This window comes from Microchirus variegatus (assembly GCF_963457635.1).
Source record: "Microchirus variegatus genome assembly, chromosome: 4".
Classification (NCBI taxonomy): domain Eukaryota; kingdom Metazoa; phylum Chordata; class Actinopteri; order Pleuronectiformes; family Soleidae; genus Microchirus; species Microchirus variegatus.
Window position 1 is genome coordinate 3,260,667 of NC_139805.1, and position 16,454 is coordinate 3,277,120.

General features: G+C 33.6%; 1 protein-coding gene across 1 annotated transcript; it reads right to left on the reverse strand.

The window, feature by feature from the left end:
- Positions 1-14,121: 14,121 nt before the first annotated feature.
- foxq1b (forkhead box Q1b) lies at positions 14,122-14,991 on the reverse strand (the record flags this gene model as incomplete). Its single annotated transcript, XM_083888424.1, has 1 exon — positions 14,122-14,991. The coding sequence occupies one exon, from the start codon at positions 14,989-14,991 to the stop codon at positions 14,122-14,124; it is 870 nt and encodes a 289-aa protein (XP_083744550.1).
- Between the last annotated feature and the right edge of the window lie 1,463 nt (positions 14,992-16,454).

A 16,454-nucleotide genomic window follows, 5' to 3' on the forward strand; every position in this document is an offset into this window, starting at 1 on the left:
GTATAAATATAAATATATATTACATTTAACTGAATTGAATCCAATTGTAATTCTATTTATTCCAGGCAGTACACGGCAATTGATTATTACTACTATTTCCCATCACTTATTATTTTAAGTAAGCATTAGAATCCTAATTGTATTTTTTTTTTTAATTAAATGTTATATTCATATATCATACGCTACATAATATATATATAACTCTTATATCATTGAAAGGCCCATGTTGCACTAAAACAGGATTTGATATAATTTGCATCCTGCAGTTTTTGCCTGTCTTACAATATGATGGACATACTGTTTTGGGCTTTATTTGTCTGTGGTGTTAATGTGTGGTTCGTGGGTCCTGGGTGAGCCACTACTTGAGCGCGCAGCGAGTGCGCACTGACAGGGGGAGAGAGAGGAAGAGGAACACATAGACACACACACACACACACACACACACACACACACACATTCTTGTACTTGCTGCATACTGAGGACCGGGTAAAAGTGCTGACAAAGTGAGGACCAGCATTTCCACAAAGTATAAATCAACACAATTACAAATATCTACTTCATGAAAGACATCTATAAAGAACTACTGGGTGCAGTACCATAACATGTCTGCAGGTGGAGCCCCAGAGCAAAAAGGTCTGGAAAACTTTTTTTATTGACCAAAAACTTTTGGTCCAAAATTTGACAAAACCGTCACACTATACTATGTCGACTAAAATGTAAAAAAAAATTTGACCAACATTTTTTGGTCCAAAATTTGACAAAACCGTCATACTATACTATGTCGTCCAGAATTAAAAAAACAATTTCTCCAACATTTTTGGTCCAAAATTTGACAAAAACGTCATACTATACTATGTCGACCAAAATTTAAAAAAAAATTTGACCAAAGTTTTTTGTTCCAAAATTTGACAAAACCGTCATACTATACTATGTCGTCCAAAATTTGAAAAAAACAATTTCTCCAACATTTTTGGTCCAAAATTTGACAAAAACGTCATACTATACTATGTCTTCCAAAATTAAAAAAACAATTTCTCCAACATTTTTGGTCCAAAATTTGACAAAAACGTCATACTATACTATGCCGACCAAAATTAAAAAAAAAATTTGACCAAAAATGTTTGGTCCAAAATTTGACAAAAACGTCATACTATACTATGTCTTCCAAAATTAAAAAAACAATTTCTCCAACATTTTTGGTCCAAAATTTGACAAAAACGTCATACTATACTATGTCGACCAAAATTAAAAAAAGAATTTGACCAAAGTTTTTTGGTCCAAAATTTGACAAAACCGTCATACTATACTATGTCGACCAAAAAAAAAAAAAAAATTTGACTAACATTTTTTGGTCCAAAATTTGACAAAACTGTCATACTAAACTATGTCGTCCAAAATTTGAAAAAAACAATATTTCTACAACATTTTTGGTCCAAAATTTGACAAAAACGTCATACTATACTATGTCTTCCAAAATTAAAAAAACAATTTCTCCAACATTTTTGGTCCAAAATTTGACAAAAACGTCATACTATACTATGTCGACCAAAATTAAAAAAAGAATTTTACCAAAGTTTTTTGGTCCAAAATTTGACAAAACCGTCATACTATACTATGTCGACCAAAATGTAAAAAAAAATTTGACCAACATTTTTTGGTCCAAAATTTGACAAAACCGTCATACTAAACTATGTCGTCCAAAATTTGAAAAAAACAATTTCTCCAACATTTTTGGTCCAAAATTTGACAAAAACGTCATACTATACTATGTCTTCCAAAATTAAAAAAACAATTTCTCCAACATTTTTGGTCCAAAATTTGACAAAAACGTCATACTATACTATGTCCTCCAAAATTTTAAAAAAATAAATTGCTCCAACATTTTTGGTCCAAAATTTGACAAAAATGTCATACTATACTATGTCTTCCAAAATTAAAAAAACAATTTCTCCAACATTTTTGGTCCAAAATTGGACAAAAACGTCATACTATACTATGTCCTCCAAAATTTTAAAAAAATAAATTGCTCCAACATTTTTGGTCCAAAATTTGACAAAACCGTCATACTATACTATGTCGACCAAAATTTAAAAAAAAATTTGACCAACATTTTTTGGTCCAAAATTTGACAAAACCGTCATACTAAACTATGTCGTCCAAAATTTGAAAAAAACAATATTTCTACAACATTTTTGGTCCAAAATTTGACAAAAACGTCATACTATACAGTCTTCCAAAATTAAAAAAACATTTCTCCAACATTTTTGGTCCAAAATTTGACAAAAACGTCATACTATACTATGTCGACCAAAGTTAAAAAAAGAATTTGACCAAAGTTTTTTGGTCCAAAATTTGACAAAACCGTCATACTATACTATGTCGACCAAAATTTTAAAAAAAATTTGACCAACATTTTTTGGTCCAAAATTTGACAAAACCGTCATACTAAACTATGTCGTCCAAAATTTGAAAAAAACAATATTTCTACAACATTTTTGGTCCAAAATTTGACAAAAACGTCATACTATACTATGTCTTCCAAAATTAAAAAAACAATTTCTCCAACATTTTTGGTCCAAAATTTGACAAAAACGTCATACTATACTATGTCGACCAAAATTAAAAAAAGAATTTGACCAAAGTTTTTTGGTCCAAAATTTGACAAAACCGTCATACTATACTATGTCGACCAAAATTAAAAAAAGAATTTGACCAAAGTTTTTTGGTCCAAAATTTGACAAAACCGTCATACTATACTATGTCGACCAAAATGTAAAAAAAAATTTGACCAACATTTTTTGGTCCAAAATTTGACAAAACCGTCATACTAAACTATGTCGTCCAAAATTTGAAAAAAACAATTTCTCCAACATTTTTGGTCCAAAATTTGACAAAAACGTCATACTATACTATGTCTTCCAAAATTAAAAAAACAATTTCTCCAACATTTTTGGTCCAAAATTTGACAAAAACGTCATACTATACTATGTCCTCCAAAATTTTAAAAAAATAAATTGCTCCAACATTTTTGGTCCAAAATTTGACAAAACCGTCATACTAAACTATGTCGTCCAAAATTTGAAAAAAACAATATTTCTACAACATTTTTGGTCCAAAATTTGACAAAACCGTCATACTAAACTATGTCGTCCAAAATTTGAAAAAAACAATATTTCTACAACATTTTTGGTCCAAAATTGGACAAAAACAACATACTATACTATGTCGTCCAGAATCAGAAAACATTTTAGAATTTTTTTTAAAGCCCAAAATGTGACCAAAACGTCATACTATACTATGTCGTCGACCTCAATGTCATACTACACTATTTCGTCCAAAATCGGACCATTTTTTTGAAAAAAAAATTTTTGTCCAAAATTTGACAAAAACGACATACTATACTATGTCTACTACTATAGAATTACGAGGACAAATGGTTTGATCCTTCATCAGTTCACTTATTTCATGTGATCATTTGTCCCTGTGAGGAGAATCACCAGTGCTGAAGATGGTGCAGTGGATAAGGACGTTGCATCATGGCTCAAGACGTCGTGGGTTCGAATCCAGCTGCAGGTATGTGTCTACGAATAAGTGTGTGTGAGTTGTCTGGGTGTTTCAAAAACAACAAAACTAAACCAAAATAACACAACAAAAACTTCCGAAACCAAACCTCTCCGTTGCGTCACGTGCGTTCGTTTGCGTCATTTCAATTTCAAAGAGGATTTCAACTACGTCATCAACAACTCTACAATCCTGGGAGGAAAGAGCTAGCCTTGAAGGAGCTAACTTGAATCTTTTGAAAATATGTTATAAAAATTTGACCAAAATGTCATACTATACTGTCATCCAAAATCTGAAATTTTTTTGAGCCCAGAATGTGACCAAAACGTCATACTATACTATGTTGTCGACCTCAATGTCATACTACACTATTTCCTCCAAAAACTTACCATTTTTATGAATAAAACATTTTGGTCCAAAATTGGACAAAAACGACATACTATACTATGTCGTCCAGAATCAGAAAAAAATGTTGAATTTTTTTTATAGCCCAAAATGTGACCAAAACGTCATACTATACTATGTCGTTGACCTCAATGTCATACTACACTATTTCCTCCAAAAACTTACCATTTTTATAGAAAAAACATTTTGGTCCAAAATTGGACAAAAACGACATACTATACTATGCCGACCAAAATTAAAAAAAAAATTTGACCAACATTTTTTGGTCCAAAATTTGACAAAACCGTCATACTATACTATGTCGACCAAAATTTAAAAAAAAATTTGACCAACATTTTTTGGTCCAAAATTTGACAAAACCGTCATACTAAACTATGTCGTCCAAAATTTGAAAAAAACAATTTCTCCAACATTTTTGGTCCAAAATTTGACAAAAACGTCATACTATACTATGTCTTCCAAAATTAAAAAAACAATTTCTCCAACATTTTTAGTCCAAAATTTGACAAAAACTTCATACTATACTATGCCGACCAAAATTAAAAAAACAATTTCTCCAACATTTTTGGTCCAAAATTTGACAAAAACGTCATACTATACTACGTCGACCAAAATTAAAAAAAGAATTTGACCAAAGTTTTTTGGTCCAAAATTTGACAAAACCGTCATACTATACTATGTCGACCAAAATGTAAAAAAAAATTTGACCAACATTTTTTGGTCCAAAATTTGACAACACCGTCATACTAAACTATGTCGTCCAAAATTTGAAAAAAACAATTTCTCCAACATTTTTGGTCCAAAATTTGACAAAAACGTCATACTATACTATGTCTTCCAAAATTAAAAAAACAATTTCTCCAACATTTTTGGTCCAAAATTTGACAAAAACGTCATACTATACTATGTCCTCCAAAATTTTAAAAAAATAAATTGCTCCAACATTTTTGGTCCAAAATTTGACAAAACCGTCATACTATACTATGTCGACCAAAATTTTTAAAAAAATTTGACCAACATTTTTTGGTCCAAAATTTGACAAAACCGTCATACTAAACTATGTCGTCCAAAATTTGAAAAAAACAATATTTCTACAACATTTTTGGTCCAAAATTTGACAAAAACGTCATACTATACTATGTCTTCCAAAATTAAAAAAACAATTTCTCCAACATTTTTGGTCCAAAATTTGACAAAAACGTCATACTATACTATGTCGACCAAAATTAAAAAAAGAATTTGACCAAAGTTTTTTGGTCCAAAATTTGACAAAACCGTCATACTATACTATGTCGACCAAAATGTAAAAAAAAATTTGACCAACATTTTTTGGTCCAAAATTTGACAAAACCGTCATACTAAACTATGTCGTCCAAAATTTGAAAAAAACAATTTCTCCAACATTTTTGGTCCAAAATTTGACAAAAACGTCATACTATACTATGTCTTCCAAAATTAAAAAAACAATTTCTCCAACATTTTTGGTCCAAAATTTGACAAAAACGTCATACTATACTATGTCGACCAAAATTAAAAAAAGAATTTGACCAAAGTTTTTTGGTCCAAAATTTGACAAAACCGTCATACTATACTATGTCGACCAAAATGTAAAAAAAAATTTGACCAACATTTTTTGGTCCAAAATTTGACAAAACCGTCATACTAAACTATGTCGTCCAAAATTTGAAAAAAACAATTTCTCCAACATTTTTGGTCCAAAATTTGACAAAAACGTCATACTATACTATGTCTTCCAAAATTAAAAAAACAATTTCTCCAACATTTTTGGTCCAAAATTTGACAAAAACGTCATACTATACTATGTCCTCCAAAATTTAAAAAAAATAAATTGCTCCAACATTTTTGGTCCAAAATTTGACAAAACCGTCATACTATACTATGTCGACCAAAATTTTAAAAAAAATTTGACCAACATTTTTTGGTCCAAAATTTGACAAAACCGTCATACTAAACTATATCGTCCAAAATTTGAAAAAAACAATATTTCTACAACATTTTTGGTCCAAAATTTGACAAAACTGTCATACTAAACTATGTCGTCCAAAATTTGAAAAAAACAATATTTCTACAACATTTTTGGTCCAAAATTGGACAAAAACAACATACTATACTATGTCGTCCAGAATCAGAAAACATTTTAGAATTTTTTTTAAAGCCCAAAATGTGACCAAAACGTCATACTATACTATGTCGTCGACCTCAATGTCATACTACACTATTTCGTCCAAAATCGGACCATTTTTTTGAAAAAAAAACTTTTGGTCCAAAATTTGACAAAAACGACATACTATACTATGTCTACTACTATAGAATTACGAGGACAAATGGTTTGATCCTTCATCAGTTCACTTATTTCATGTGATCATTTGTCCCTGTGAGGAGAATCACCAGTGCTGAAGATGGTGCAGTGGATAAGGACGTTGCATCATGGCTCAAAACGTCGTGGGTTCGAATCCAGCTGCAGGTATGTGTCTTCGAATAAGTGTGTGTGAGTTGTCTGGGTGTTTCAAAAACAACAAAACTAAACCAAAATAACACAACAAAAACTTCCGAAACCAAACCTCTCCGTTGCGTCACGTGCGTTCGTTTGCGTCATTTCAATTTCAAAGAGGATTTCAACTACGTCATCAACAACTCTACAATCCTGGGAGGAAAGAGCTAGCCTTGAAGGAGCTAACTTGAATCTTTTGAAAATATGTTATAAAAATTTGACCAAAATGTCATACTATACTGTCATCCAAAATCTGAAATTTTTTTGAGCCCAGAATGTGACCAAAACGTCATACTATACTATGTTGTCGACCTCAATGTCATACTACACTATTTCCTCCAAAAACTTACCATTTTTATGAATAAAACATTTTGGTCCAAAATTGGACAAAAACGACATACTATACTATGTCGTCCAGAATCAGAAAAAAATGTTGAATTTTTTTTATAGCCCAAAATGTGACCAAAACGTCATACTATACTATGTCGTTGACCTCAATGTCATACTACACTATTTCCTCCAAAAACTTACCATTTTTATAGAAAAAACATTTTGGTCCAAAATTGGACAAAAACGACATACTATACTATGTCGTCCAGAATCAGAAAAAAATGTTGAATTTTTTTTATAGCCCAAAATGTGACCAAAACGTCATACTATACTATGTCGTTGACCTCAATGTCATACTACACTATTTCGTTCAAAATCTGACCATTTTTTTGGAAAAAAAAAGTTTGGCCCAAAATGTGACCAAAACGTCATACTATACTATGTCGTTGACCTCAATGTCATACTAAACTATTTCCTCCAAAAACTTACCATTTTTATGAATAAAACATTTTGGTCCAAAATTGGACAAAAACGACATACTATACTATGTCGACCAAAATTAAAAAAACAATTTCTCCAACATTTTTGGTCCAAAATTTGACAAAAACGTCATACTATACTATGTCGACCAAAATTTTAAAAAAAATTTGACCAAAATTTTTTGGTCCAAAATTTGACAAAACCATCATACTATACTATGTCGACCAAAATTAAAAAAAAAATTTGACCAACATTTTTTGGTCCAAAATTTGACAAAACCATCATACTATACTATGTCGTCCAAAATTTGAAAAAAACAATTTCTCCAACATTTTTGGTCCAAAATTTGACAAAAACGTCATACTATACTATGTCCTCCAAAATTTGAAAAAAATAAATTGCTCCAACATTTTTGGTCCAAAATTTGACAAAACCGTCATATATACTATGTCGTCCAAAACTAAAAAAACAATTTCTCCAACATTTTTGGTCCAAAATTTGACAAAAACGTCATACTATACTATGTCTTCCAAAATTAAAAAAACAATTTCTCCAACATTTTTGGTCCAAAATTTGACAAAACCGTCATACTATACTATGCCGTCCTCCAAAATTTGAAAAAAAATTTGACCAAAAATGTTTGGTCTAAAATTTGACAAAACCGTCATACTATACTATGTCGACCAAAATTTAAAAAAAAATTTGACCAAAGTTTTTTGGTCCAAAATTTGACAAAACCGTCATACTATACTATGTTGTCCAAAATTTGAAAAAAATAAATTGCTCCAACATTTTTGGTCCAAAATTTGACAAAAACGTCATACTATACTATGTATTCCAAAATTAAAAAAACAATTTCTCCAACATTTTTGGTCCAAAATTTGACAAAAACGTCATACTATACTATGTCGTCCAAAATTTGAAAAAAATAAATTGCTCCAACATTTTTGGTCCAAAATTTGACAAAACCGTCATATATACTATGTCGTCCAAAATTAAAAAAACAATTTCTCCAACATTTTTGGTCCAAAATTTGACAAAAACGTCATACTATACTATGTCTTCCAAAATTAAAAAAACAATTTCTCCAACATTTTTGGTCCAAAATTTGACAAAAACGTCATACTATACTATGTCTTCCAAAATTAAAAAAACAATTTCTCCAACATTTTTGGTCCAAAATTTGACAAAACCGTCATACTATACTATGCCGACCAAAATTAAAAAAAGAATTTGACCAACATTTTTGGTCCAAAATTTGACAAAACCGTCATACTATACTATGTCTTCCCAAATTAAAAAAACAATTTCTCCAACATTTTTGGTCCAAAATTTGACAAAAACGTCATACTATACTATGCCGACCAAAATTAAAAAAAAAATTTGACCAAAGTTTTTTGGTCCAAAATTTGACAAAAAAGTCATACTATACTATGTCGACCAAAATTGAAAAAAACTATTTCTCCAACACTTTCGGTCCAAAATTTGACAAAAACGTCATACTATACTATGTCGACCAAAATTAAAAAGAAATGTGACCAAAATTTTTTGGTCCAACATTTGACAAAACCGTCATACTATACTATGTTGTCCAAAATTTGAAAAAAATTTGACCAAAGTTTTTTGGTCCAAAATTTGACAAAAAAGTCATACTATACTATGTCTTCCAAAATTAAAAAAACAATTTCTCCAACATTTTTGGTCCAAAATTTGACAAAAACGTCATACTATACTATGCCGACCAAAATTAAAAAAAAAATTTGACCAAAGTTTTTTGGTCCAAAATTTGACAAAAAAGTCATACTATACTATGTCGACCAAAATTGAAAAAAACTATTTCTCCAACACTTTCGGTCCAAAATTTGACAAAAACGTCATACTATACTATGTCGACCAAAATTAAAAAGAAATGTGACCAAAATTTTTTGGTCCAACATTTGACAAAACCGTCATACTATACTATGTTGTCCAAAATTTGAAAAAAATAAATTGCTCCAACATTTTTGGTCCAAAATTTGACAAAAAAGTCATACTATACTATGTCGAACAAAATTGAAAAAAACAATTTCTCCAACATTTTTGGTCCAAAATTTGACAAAAACGTCATACTATACTATGTCGACCAAAATTAAAAAGAAATGTGACCAAAATTTTTTGGTCCAACATTTGACAAAACCGTCATACTATACTATGTCATCCAAAATTTAAAAAACAATTTCTCCAACATTTTTGGTCCAAAATTTGACAAAAACGTCATACTATACTATGTCGACCAAAATTTGAAAAAAATAAATTGCTCCAACATTTTTGGTCCAAAATTTGACAAAAACGTCATACTATACTATGTCGACCAAAATTTAAAAAAAAATCTGACCAAAAATGTTTGGTCCAAAATTTGACAAAACCATCATACTATACTATGTCGTCCAAAATTTGAAAAAAATAAATTGCTCCAACATTTTTGGTCCAAAATTTGACAAAAACGTCATACTATACTATGTCGACCAAAATTGAAAAAAAAATCTGACCAAAAATGTTTGGTCCAAAATTTGACAAAACCATCATACTATACTATGTCGACCAAAATTGAAAAAAAAAATTTGACCAAAAATGTTTTGGTCCAAAATTTGACAAAACCGTCATACTATACTATGTCGTCCAAAATTTGAAAAAAAAAATTTGACCAAAATTTTTTGGTCCAAAATTTGACAAAACCGTCATACTATACTATGTCGTCCAGAATTAAAAAAACAGTTTCTCCAACATTTTTGGTCCAAAATTTGACAAAAACGTCATACTATACTATGTCGACCAAAATTTAAAAAAAAATTTGACCAAACATTTTTGGTCCAAAATTTGACAAAACCGTCATACTATACTATGTCGACCAAAATTAAAAAAAAATTCTCCAACATTTTTGGTCCAAAATTTGACAAAGCTGTCATACTATGGCTGTGTCATCCAAAATTTGAAAAAATCTTTGACAAAAAAATGTTGGTCCAAAATTTGACAAAAACTTCATACTATACTATGTCGTTCAAAATGTGATTTCTTTTTTTTTTTGACAAATTGAGTATATCATGTTATAGCAACCTAAGGAAGTGATTTCAATGAAACAAAGTGAGGACGGACCAAAATGTCCTCACTCCGTAAAAATGACCTCACTTTGTTGGTTAAAAACACTCACTGGTCCTCAGTATGCCGCAAGTACAAGAACACACACACACACGCACTTTCATGACACGGATAAACTATTGCAATATATATTCAAAAATATTCAGCTTTGTGACAACCCGACATCAAATATTTTGTACAGGAAGGCGTCATGGTTGAGCAATGACAAAAGTCTTGCGTTACTTATTACGTTAGGTATAATTTGTGATGACAAATAACAAAACAAACTCGGTACCGATGGAGATGTGGTCTTTAGTGTGCAAGTGTGTATAAAAATATACTGATTTTTTGGGATATACAAACAGTCTGATAAAAAAAAATTGCTGATTAAAAAACTTTAACAACAAACACGTGTTTTTATTGCCTTTTTTAAAGTTTACATATAGCTAGAGGATTTTTGCAAACAATGACCAGGAATGGTAACCTTTGCACTATTCACAACAAAGGGTATGCGGTTAAAATCACAGAGACACAGAGCAGCATGGAGGAGCGTAATGGCGCAAATCTTTCTTATGTTGGCGCTTTGAAGACGGTGCCGCGGATGCTTTTACGCATCGACCGACATTAAACTACTCCCGATTTAGCTTTTGAAAAAATAGAGCGAACAAGCCGCCATCAAGGAGGAGAGAGTCAGTGATTGAAAGCTTTGCCTTTGAAATCAAACCACGGCTGGAGGCACTGCTGTGTGAGGCCACTGTCAACATAATAAGGCCTTTGTTTGTTTTCATTAAACAAATAAAATAATTTTAAAAAAAGATATACAACATAAAATACATTTCAATTACTATAATAATAACAAATACTGTGTCGAAGTTATGTTAGTGGTAATCTAATATTCTTGTGTCTCCTCCTCCCGGGGTTCTCTCCTCTGCGGGGCCTTCCGCCTGTGTTTCCTGCTCTGGAGCTTTGCAGCGACCTCACTCTGTTAGTTTATCTGGACTTTAGTTCTTAATTAATGGGTCACTACAACGGCACTATGTGTGGCATGGACCTTATACCCCGCAACATAGCCTTGAAAACCCATCTCATAAGTCACCCTAGTCTCTTGTAGTAATCTTATATATATAGTTTTTATTCTATCTTAATTTAGTCCATTAATTAATTGATTATCCTTATTGATTGTTACTACATTTTATGTATTATTTTGCTTATCGATTATAATTCATTTTGATTACTATAGAGGAGGAGGGCCTAGTGTAAGCTATAAATGCTTTATCCCTCCTCCTGCATCTGTTTTTATATTCTTTATCTATTATCTATCTATATTATGTATTTTTTTCTTGTGCAAATAAAAAAAACAAAAAAAAAACAAACAAACATAGACTTCAGTTCAACTACTGCACAATGTTGAGAGCGTGGGTCAGAGGAGACGCAGGATACAGTGCACCACATGCAGGGTCCGTTTACAACAGTGAATGGTGACAATAATGATGCTGACACAACACAGAAACAGTGATAAGGCCAGGAGTAACACCGACATCCCCGCACACAGGTGTGCTGTTCTGGCGTTTCACCTGCAGGTCGCAGCACTGTCCCTGAAAAAAAGGAGCTCCTGCACCTGTCACACTTCAACTCCCTCCTGCTGCTGCTGCTGCTGCTGCTGCTGAGTACATGCACTGAGTCAGGGGTCTGCAACCTGCGGCTCTAGAGCCACATGTGGCTCTTCAGCCACTCTGCAGTGGCTCCTTGTATAGCTTTAGAGATCAAGGCGACAAATAAAAGTGTTTTAATATCTTGTGCAACATCCAATGTCGAGGTAAAATGCAATATTCAGTACATGTGAGTTGGATGTGTCCTGTCCATCTTTGGATCCACATACCGTTTTTCTTGAGCACAAACAACATACAGTCCAAATATTTGCTTCATTTTTTTCAAAGTGGGTTCATTTTAATTTCTTTAATTTGCCACAAACAATGAAACAATGGAAGAACCAGGTCTACGGGGTCTAGAGGTTGGGTATAAACTGAACATGTTGTAGTTCTTAAATGTCATAAATGAAAGAGACTATTACTATTGTATATAGTTTGTCTGTATAAAAAACCTTTATATGTATTATTATCTTCATCTTGTGGGGTTTTTTTGCGGCTCCAAATGAATTTTTGGGTGGAGAGACGACAAAAATGGCTCTTTTCATCCTAAAGGTTGCAGACCCCTGCACTGAGTCAAAGCATATGAACTGAGATCAACTCAGTGTTAATGTTCAAAGCTTCATGAAGCCACAGAAATAACTGAACCGTTTAAAATCACGTGACTCGTGGCTCAGAACGAAGCTTTTCAAAAGAGGCCAGTACACATTTTGTCAACCAGTCGATCTGTCAGTGTAACGTTTTAATATTGTGGCTGACTTCTTCTAAATGACACACTTTCTCACTTGAAATTTAAAATTAAAAATTGAATTGATCTTCGTTGAGTTGTTGGTGTTGTAAATAATCCTCAGTAATCCATTGACATCGGCCATTTTTTTCCATGTGGTTATTTTAGTTGGAAGTTAGAGCACCTGCTTAACCTTCTTTATACACACGAGCGTATGAAACAGTTGATTTCAGTAATTACAACTTAATGTAGGTTGTAATATCTTATTAAGGTAGATTTAGTTATTTTTCTGTATATTTTGTGCAGACTTGTAAGACCGTGGGCCTGAGACAGTCCACTCAAAAACCCACTGCTGCTCATATGAAATAAGGTGGTGTTCTTACATTCATATATAAAGAGATATAAACAGCATGCGAACGAATGACTCCTTTCTAGGAATAATATTATATATTATGATTATAAATAACATATTTTGTCAGGAGATTAGAACCCTGCGGATCCGCTTCACACCGCTTCTGACTCAGTTTGACGTGACCAAATATTTAATAATAATTATTTAGTCAAATCGATGAACGACAGTGAAATCAAAATATTACACTAAATATTTTGGTCAAAATAAAAACGAAGTTAGTAAAACAATTTCTAATGTAGAGTCAAATGGAATCGAATTGAAGTCATTTATTTACGCCTTCAGAACTGAAGAGGCCTATAGTGATGCACGTATATATATCTATATATATATAGATATATATACTAATATACTATAATACTCATATTTGTTATTTTTACTATGATGATTAGAATAAAAGAACAGAAGTTTGTGAGATTTGCATCCCGTGTATCAGGTGTACAGGTGTTGACACATGCGTCTCCATTGAAATACTTATCGAATATCAGGGACCCCAAAGATTCCTGTTTCCTTTATTCACAAAAAGTAGCGGGCACGAATGCATGCATCAATCTCAGAAAAAGAATACATTTTCCATGCGCTTGTAGTGCAGCTCAGTCCTTTTTTTTATATATATATATATATATATATATTTACATTATTTTATACAGTAGGTCACACAAAACATAGAAAATAGAAATGAGCAGTGAATCATTGACAACACTGTGACATCCTTACATAATGTCCTGCGATGACAGCAACTTTTTTTTTTACTAGTTATCACAGTTAGATTAATATTGACAACATGCCATATGGTGTTTTTATCCACTACTACACTATTTTAAACTAATTAATAACAGTCACGATGAAACAATACCGCACAGTTGAACAGTTACAGCTCTGAAAGCATGAGAAAAGCGCCTCAGAACTCACAAAGTTTAACTTCAGTCCGGGCTCTTCATGACAAGAGGGAGTCTATATGGAAACCTGGTGCCTTGTTGGGCATCTTAAAAGCGGCCTCGGGTGAGCTCATGCTCGGGGGTGTGTACTGGTGCTGGGGGTGTGTAAGTGCGTCCCTGCTGCAGGACGTTGCTTCTGACACGTATATGTGTTGTGCTGGATAGTTCAGAGGATACGACAGTACATGGGCCCCTGGTGGCCAGTGAAACCGAGGAGCGTGATCGCGGGGATCTGCTTCCCTCTCTTTGAACGGTGTGCTCAGGATGCTGTCAATGGCAAAGGAGCTGGAGAACTTGGCCCCCAGCCTCTCCTCCGGCGCCGGGAGGCGGGTATCCTCGAGGAGGATGTCCGGGCTCTCCTGTCCTCTGAGGGGCCTCTTGGTGATGCGCTTCCTCCTGCGGCGGAACACCCCGTCGGCGAAGGTATACTCGCTGTGCGGGTTCAGCATCCAATAGTTGTCCTTGCCCCAGGGCCGGGACGGGTCCCGCAGCACTTTGATGAAGCAATCGTTGAGTGACAGGTTATGGCGTACGGAGTTCCTCCAACCGGTGTAGCTGCCGCGGAAAAAGGGGAATTTCTTCATCAGGTAGTCGTTGATCTCTGCCAGAGTGAGGCGGCCGCTGTTCGACTCCCGGATGGCCATGGCGATGAGGGCAATGTAGGAGTAAGGGGGCTTCGGTCTGCGGGTGTATGGCTTCCCCTTGGTGCCGTCCTGGGCGACAGGTGCCGGGCTGTTGGCCACACAGTCCCCGTCGGACCCCAGCTCGTCCCCAGAAGACACAGAAGACGGGACTTCTCCCTCTGCGTCCGCGCACAACTCCAGCGGCTTCTGCGCAAAGTGGTGCGCAGAGAAAACCTCGAGTTTCATTTTTCCCCAGAGAAGAGGGATGATAATCTTCCTAATCTTCACTTTCTCGACTAAACTGATACATGCAAGCTGGATTAGCAGAGAAAAAGTCCGTAGAGTCGGTGCTGTTGAGGCTCTCGCGTGGCGCGCTAAAGGCAAAAACCTGAGTCTGTGAGTGGAGCAGCTCTGAGGTGTGGATCGGTCTCTAGAGACAGGCTGTGATATAATGCCACGGCGAGGGACGGCCCCACAGGCGGGGTTACAGCCCACATCCATTCAAGCGATTGCGTGGTATAGTATTTATGTTTACAATTAGAGGAGGAGGGAGAAGGGTAAGAGGAGGAGGAGCACATATGAAGAACAATTAACCCGTGAAGTCAGACAGATAGATAGATAGATAGATAGATAGATAGATAGATAGATAGATAGATAGATAGATAGATAGATAGATAGATAGATAGATAGATAGATAGATAGATAGATAGATAGATAGATAGATAGAAAAATAGATAGAAAAATAGATAGATAGATAGATAGATAGATAGATAGATAGATAGATAGATAGATAGATAGATAGATAGATAGATAGATAGATAGAAAAATAGATAGATAGATAGATAGATAGATAGATAGATAGATAGATAGATAGATAGATAGATAGATAGATAGATAGATAGATAGAAAAATAGATAGATAGATAGATAGATAGATAGATAGATAGATAGATAGATAGATAGATAGATAGATAGATAGATAGATAGATAGATAGATAGATAGATAGATAGATAGATAGATAGATAGAAAGATAGATAGATAGATAGATAGATAGATAGATAGATAGATAGATAGATAGATAGATAGATAGATAGAAAGATAGAAAGATAGATAGATAGATAGAAAGATAGATAGATAGATAGATAGATAGATAGATCAACTTATTTTACTGTAAGATAATCTTTGGCGTAATGTCCAAATGTTTAATGCTATATGTGAAGCAACTTGTATTTACACCTAAAGATTTGCTGTAACATATTTTAAAAGAGGTTAAACTACTTAAAGTGGAAATAGAAAAAACATTTAAATGTGTTTCTCATGTTAGGAAATTCAGATAAAACAAATTGTTCAAGACAAATCAAATCACTTGGAGTGGAAAAAAAAAACACCTCCACAACGGACGTTATTCTTCTTCTGCGGTTCAATGTACGTAACCGGATGTGCCCGGACTACCGCCCGGAGGAGAACCGCTGCTTACGTAACTATTACGGGATTTTCAGTGATCTCGTTGAGCCCCGAGATTACAATAAAACACAACGTTCTCAGCAATGGCTGAACTGTTTGTTTCGAACCGTCAGGGCTTCATAAACAAGGTAATGACGCAGATACACACCAAAAAAAACAGCGATAATAGGAACTTCCGGTCTAGTTCCGCTTTAATTAAATCGATTATGGGAAAGATGGTCAGATTTGGATGGTATAGTCACTTC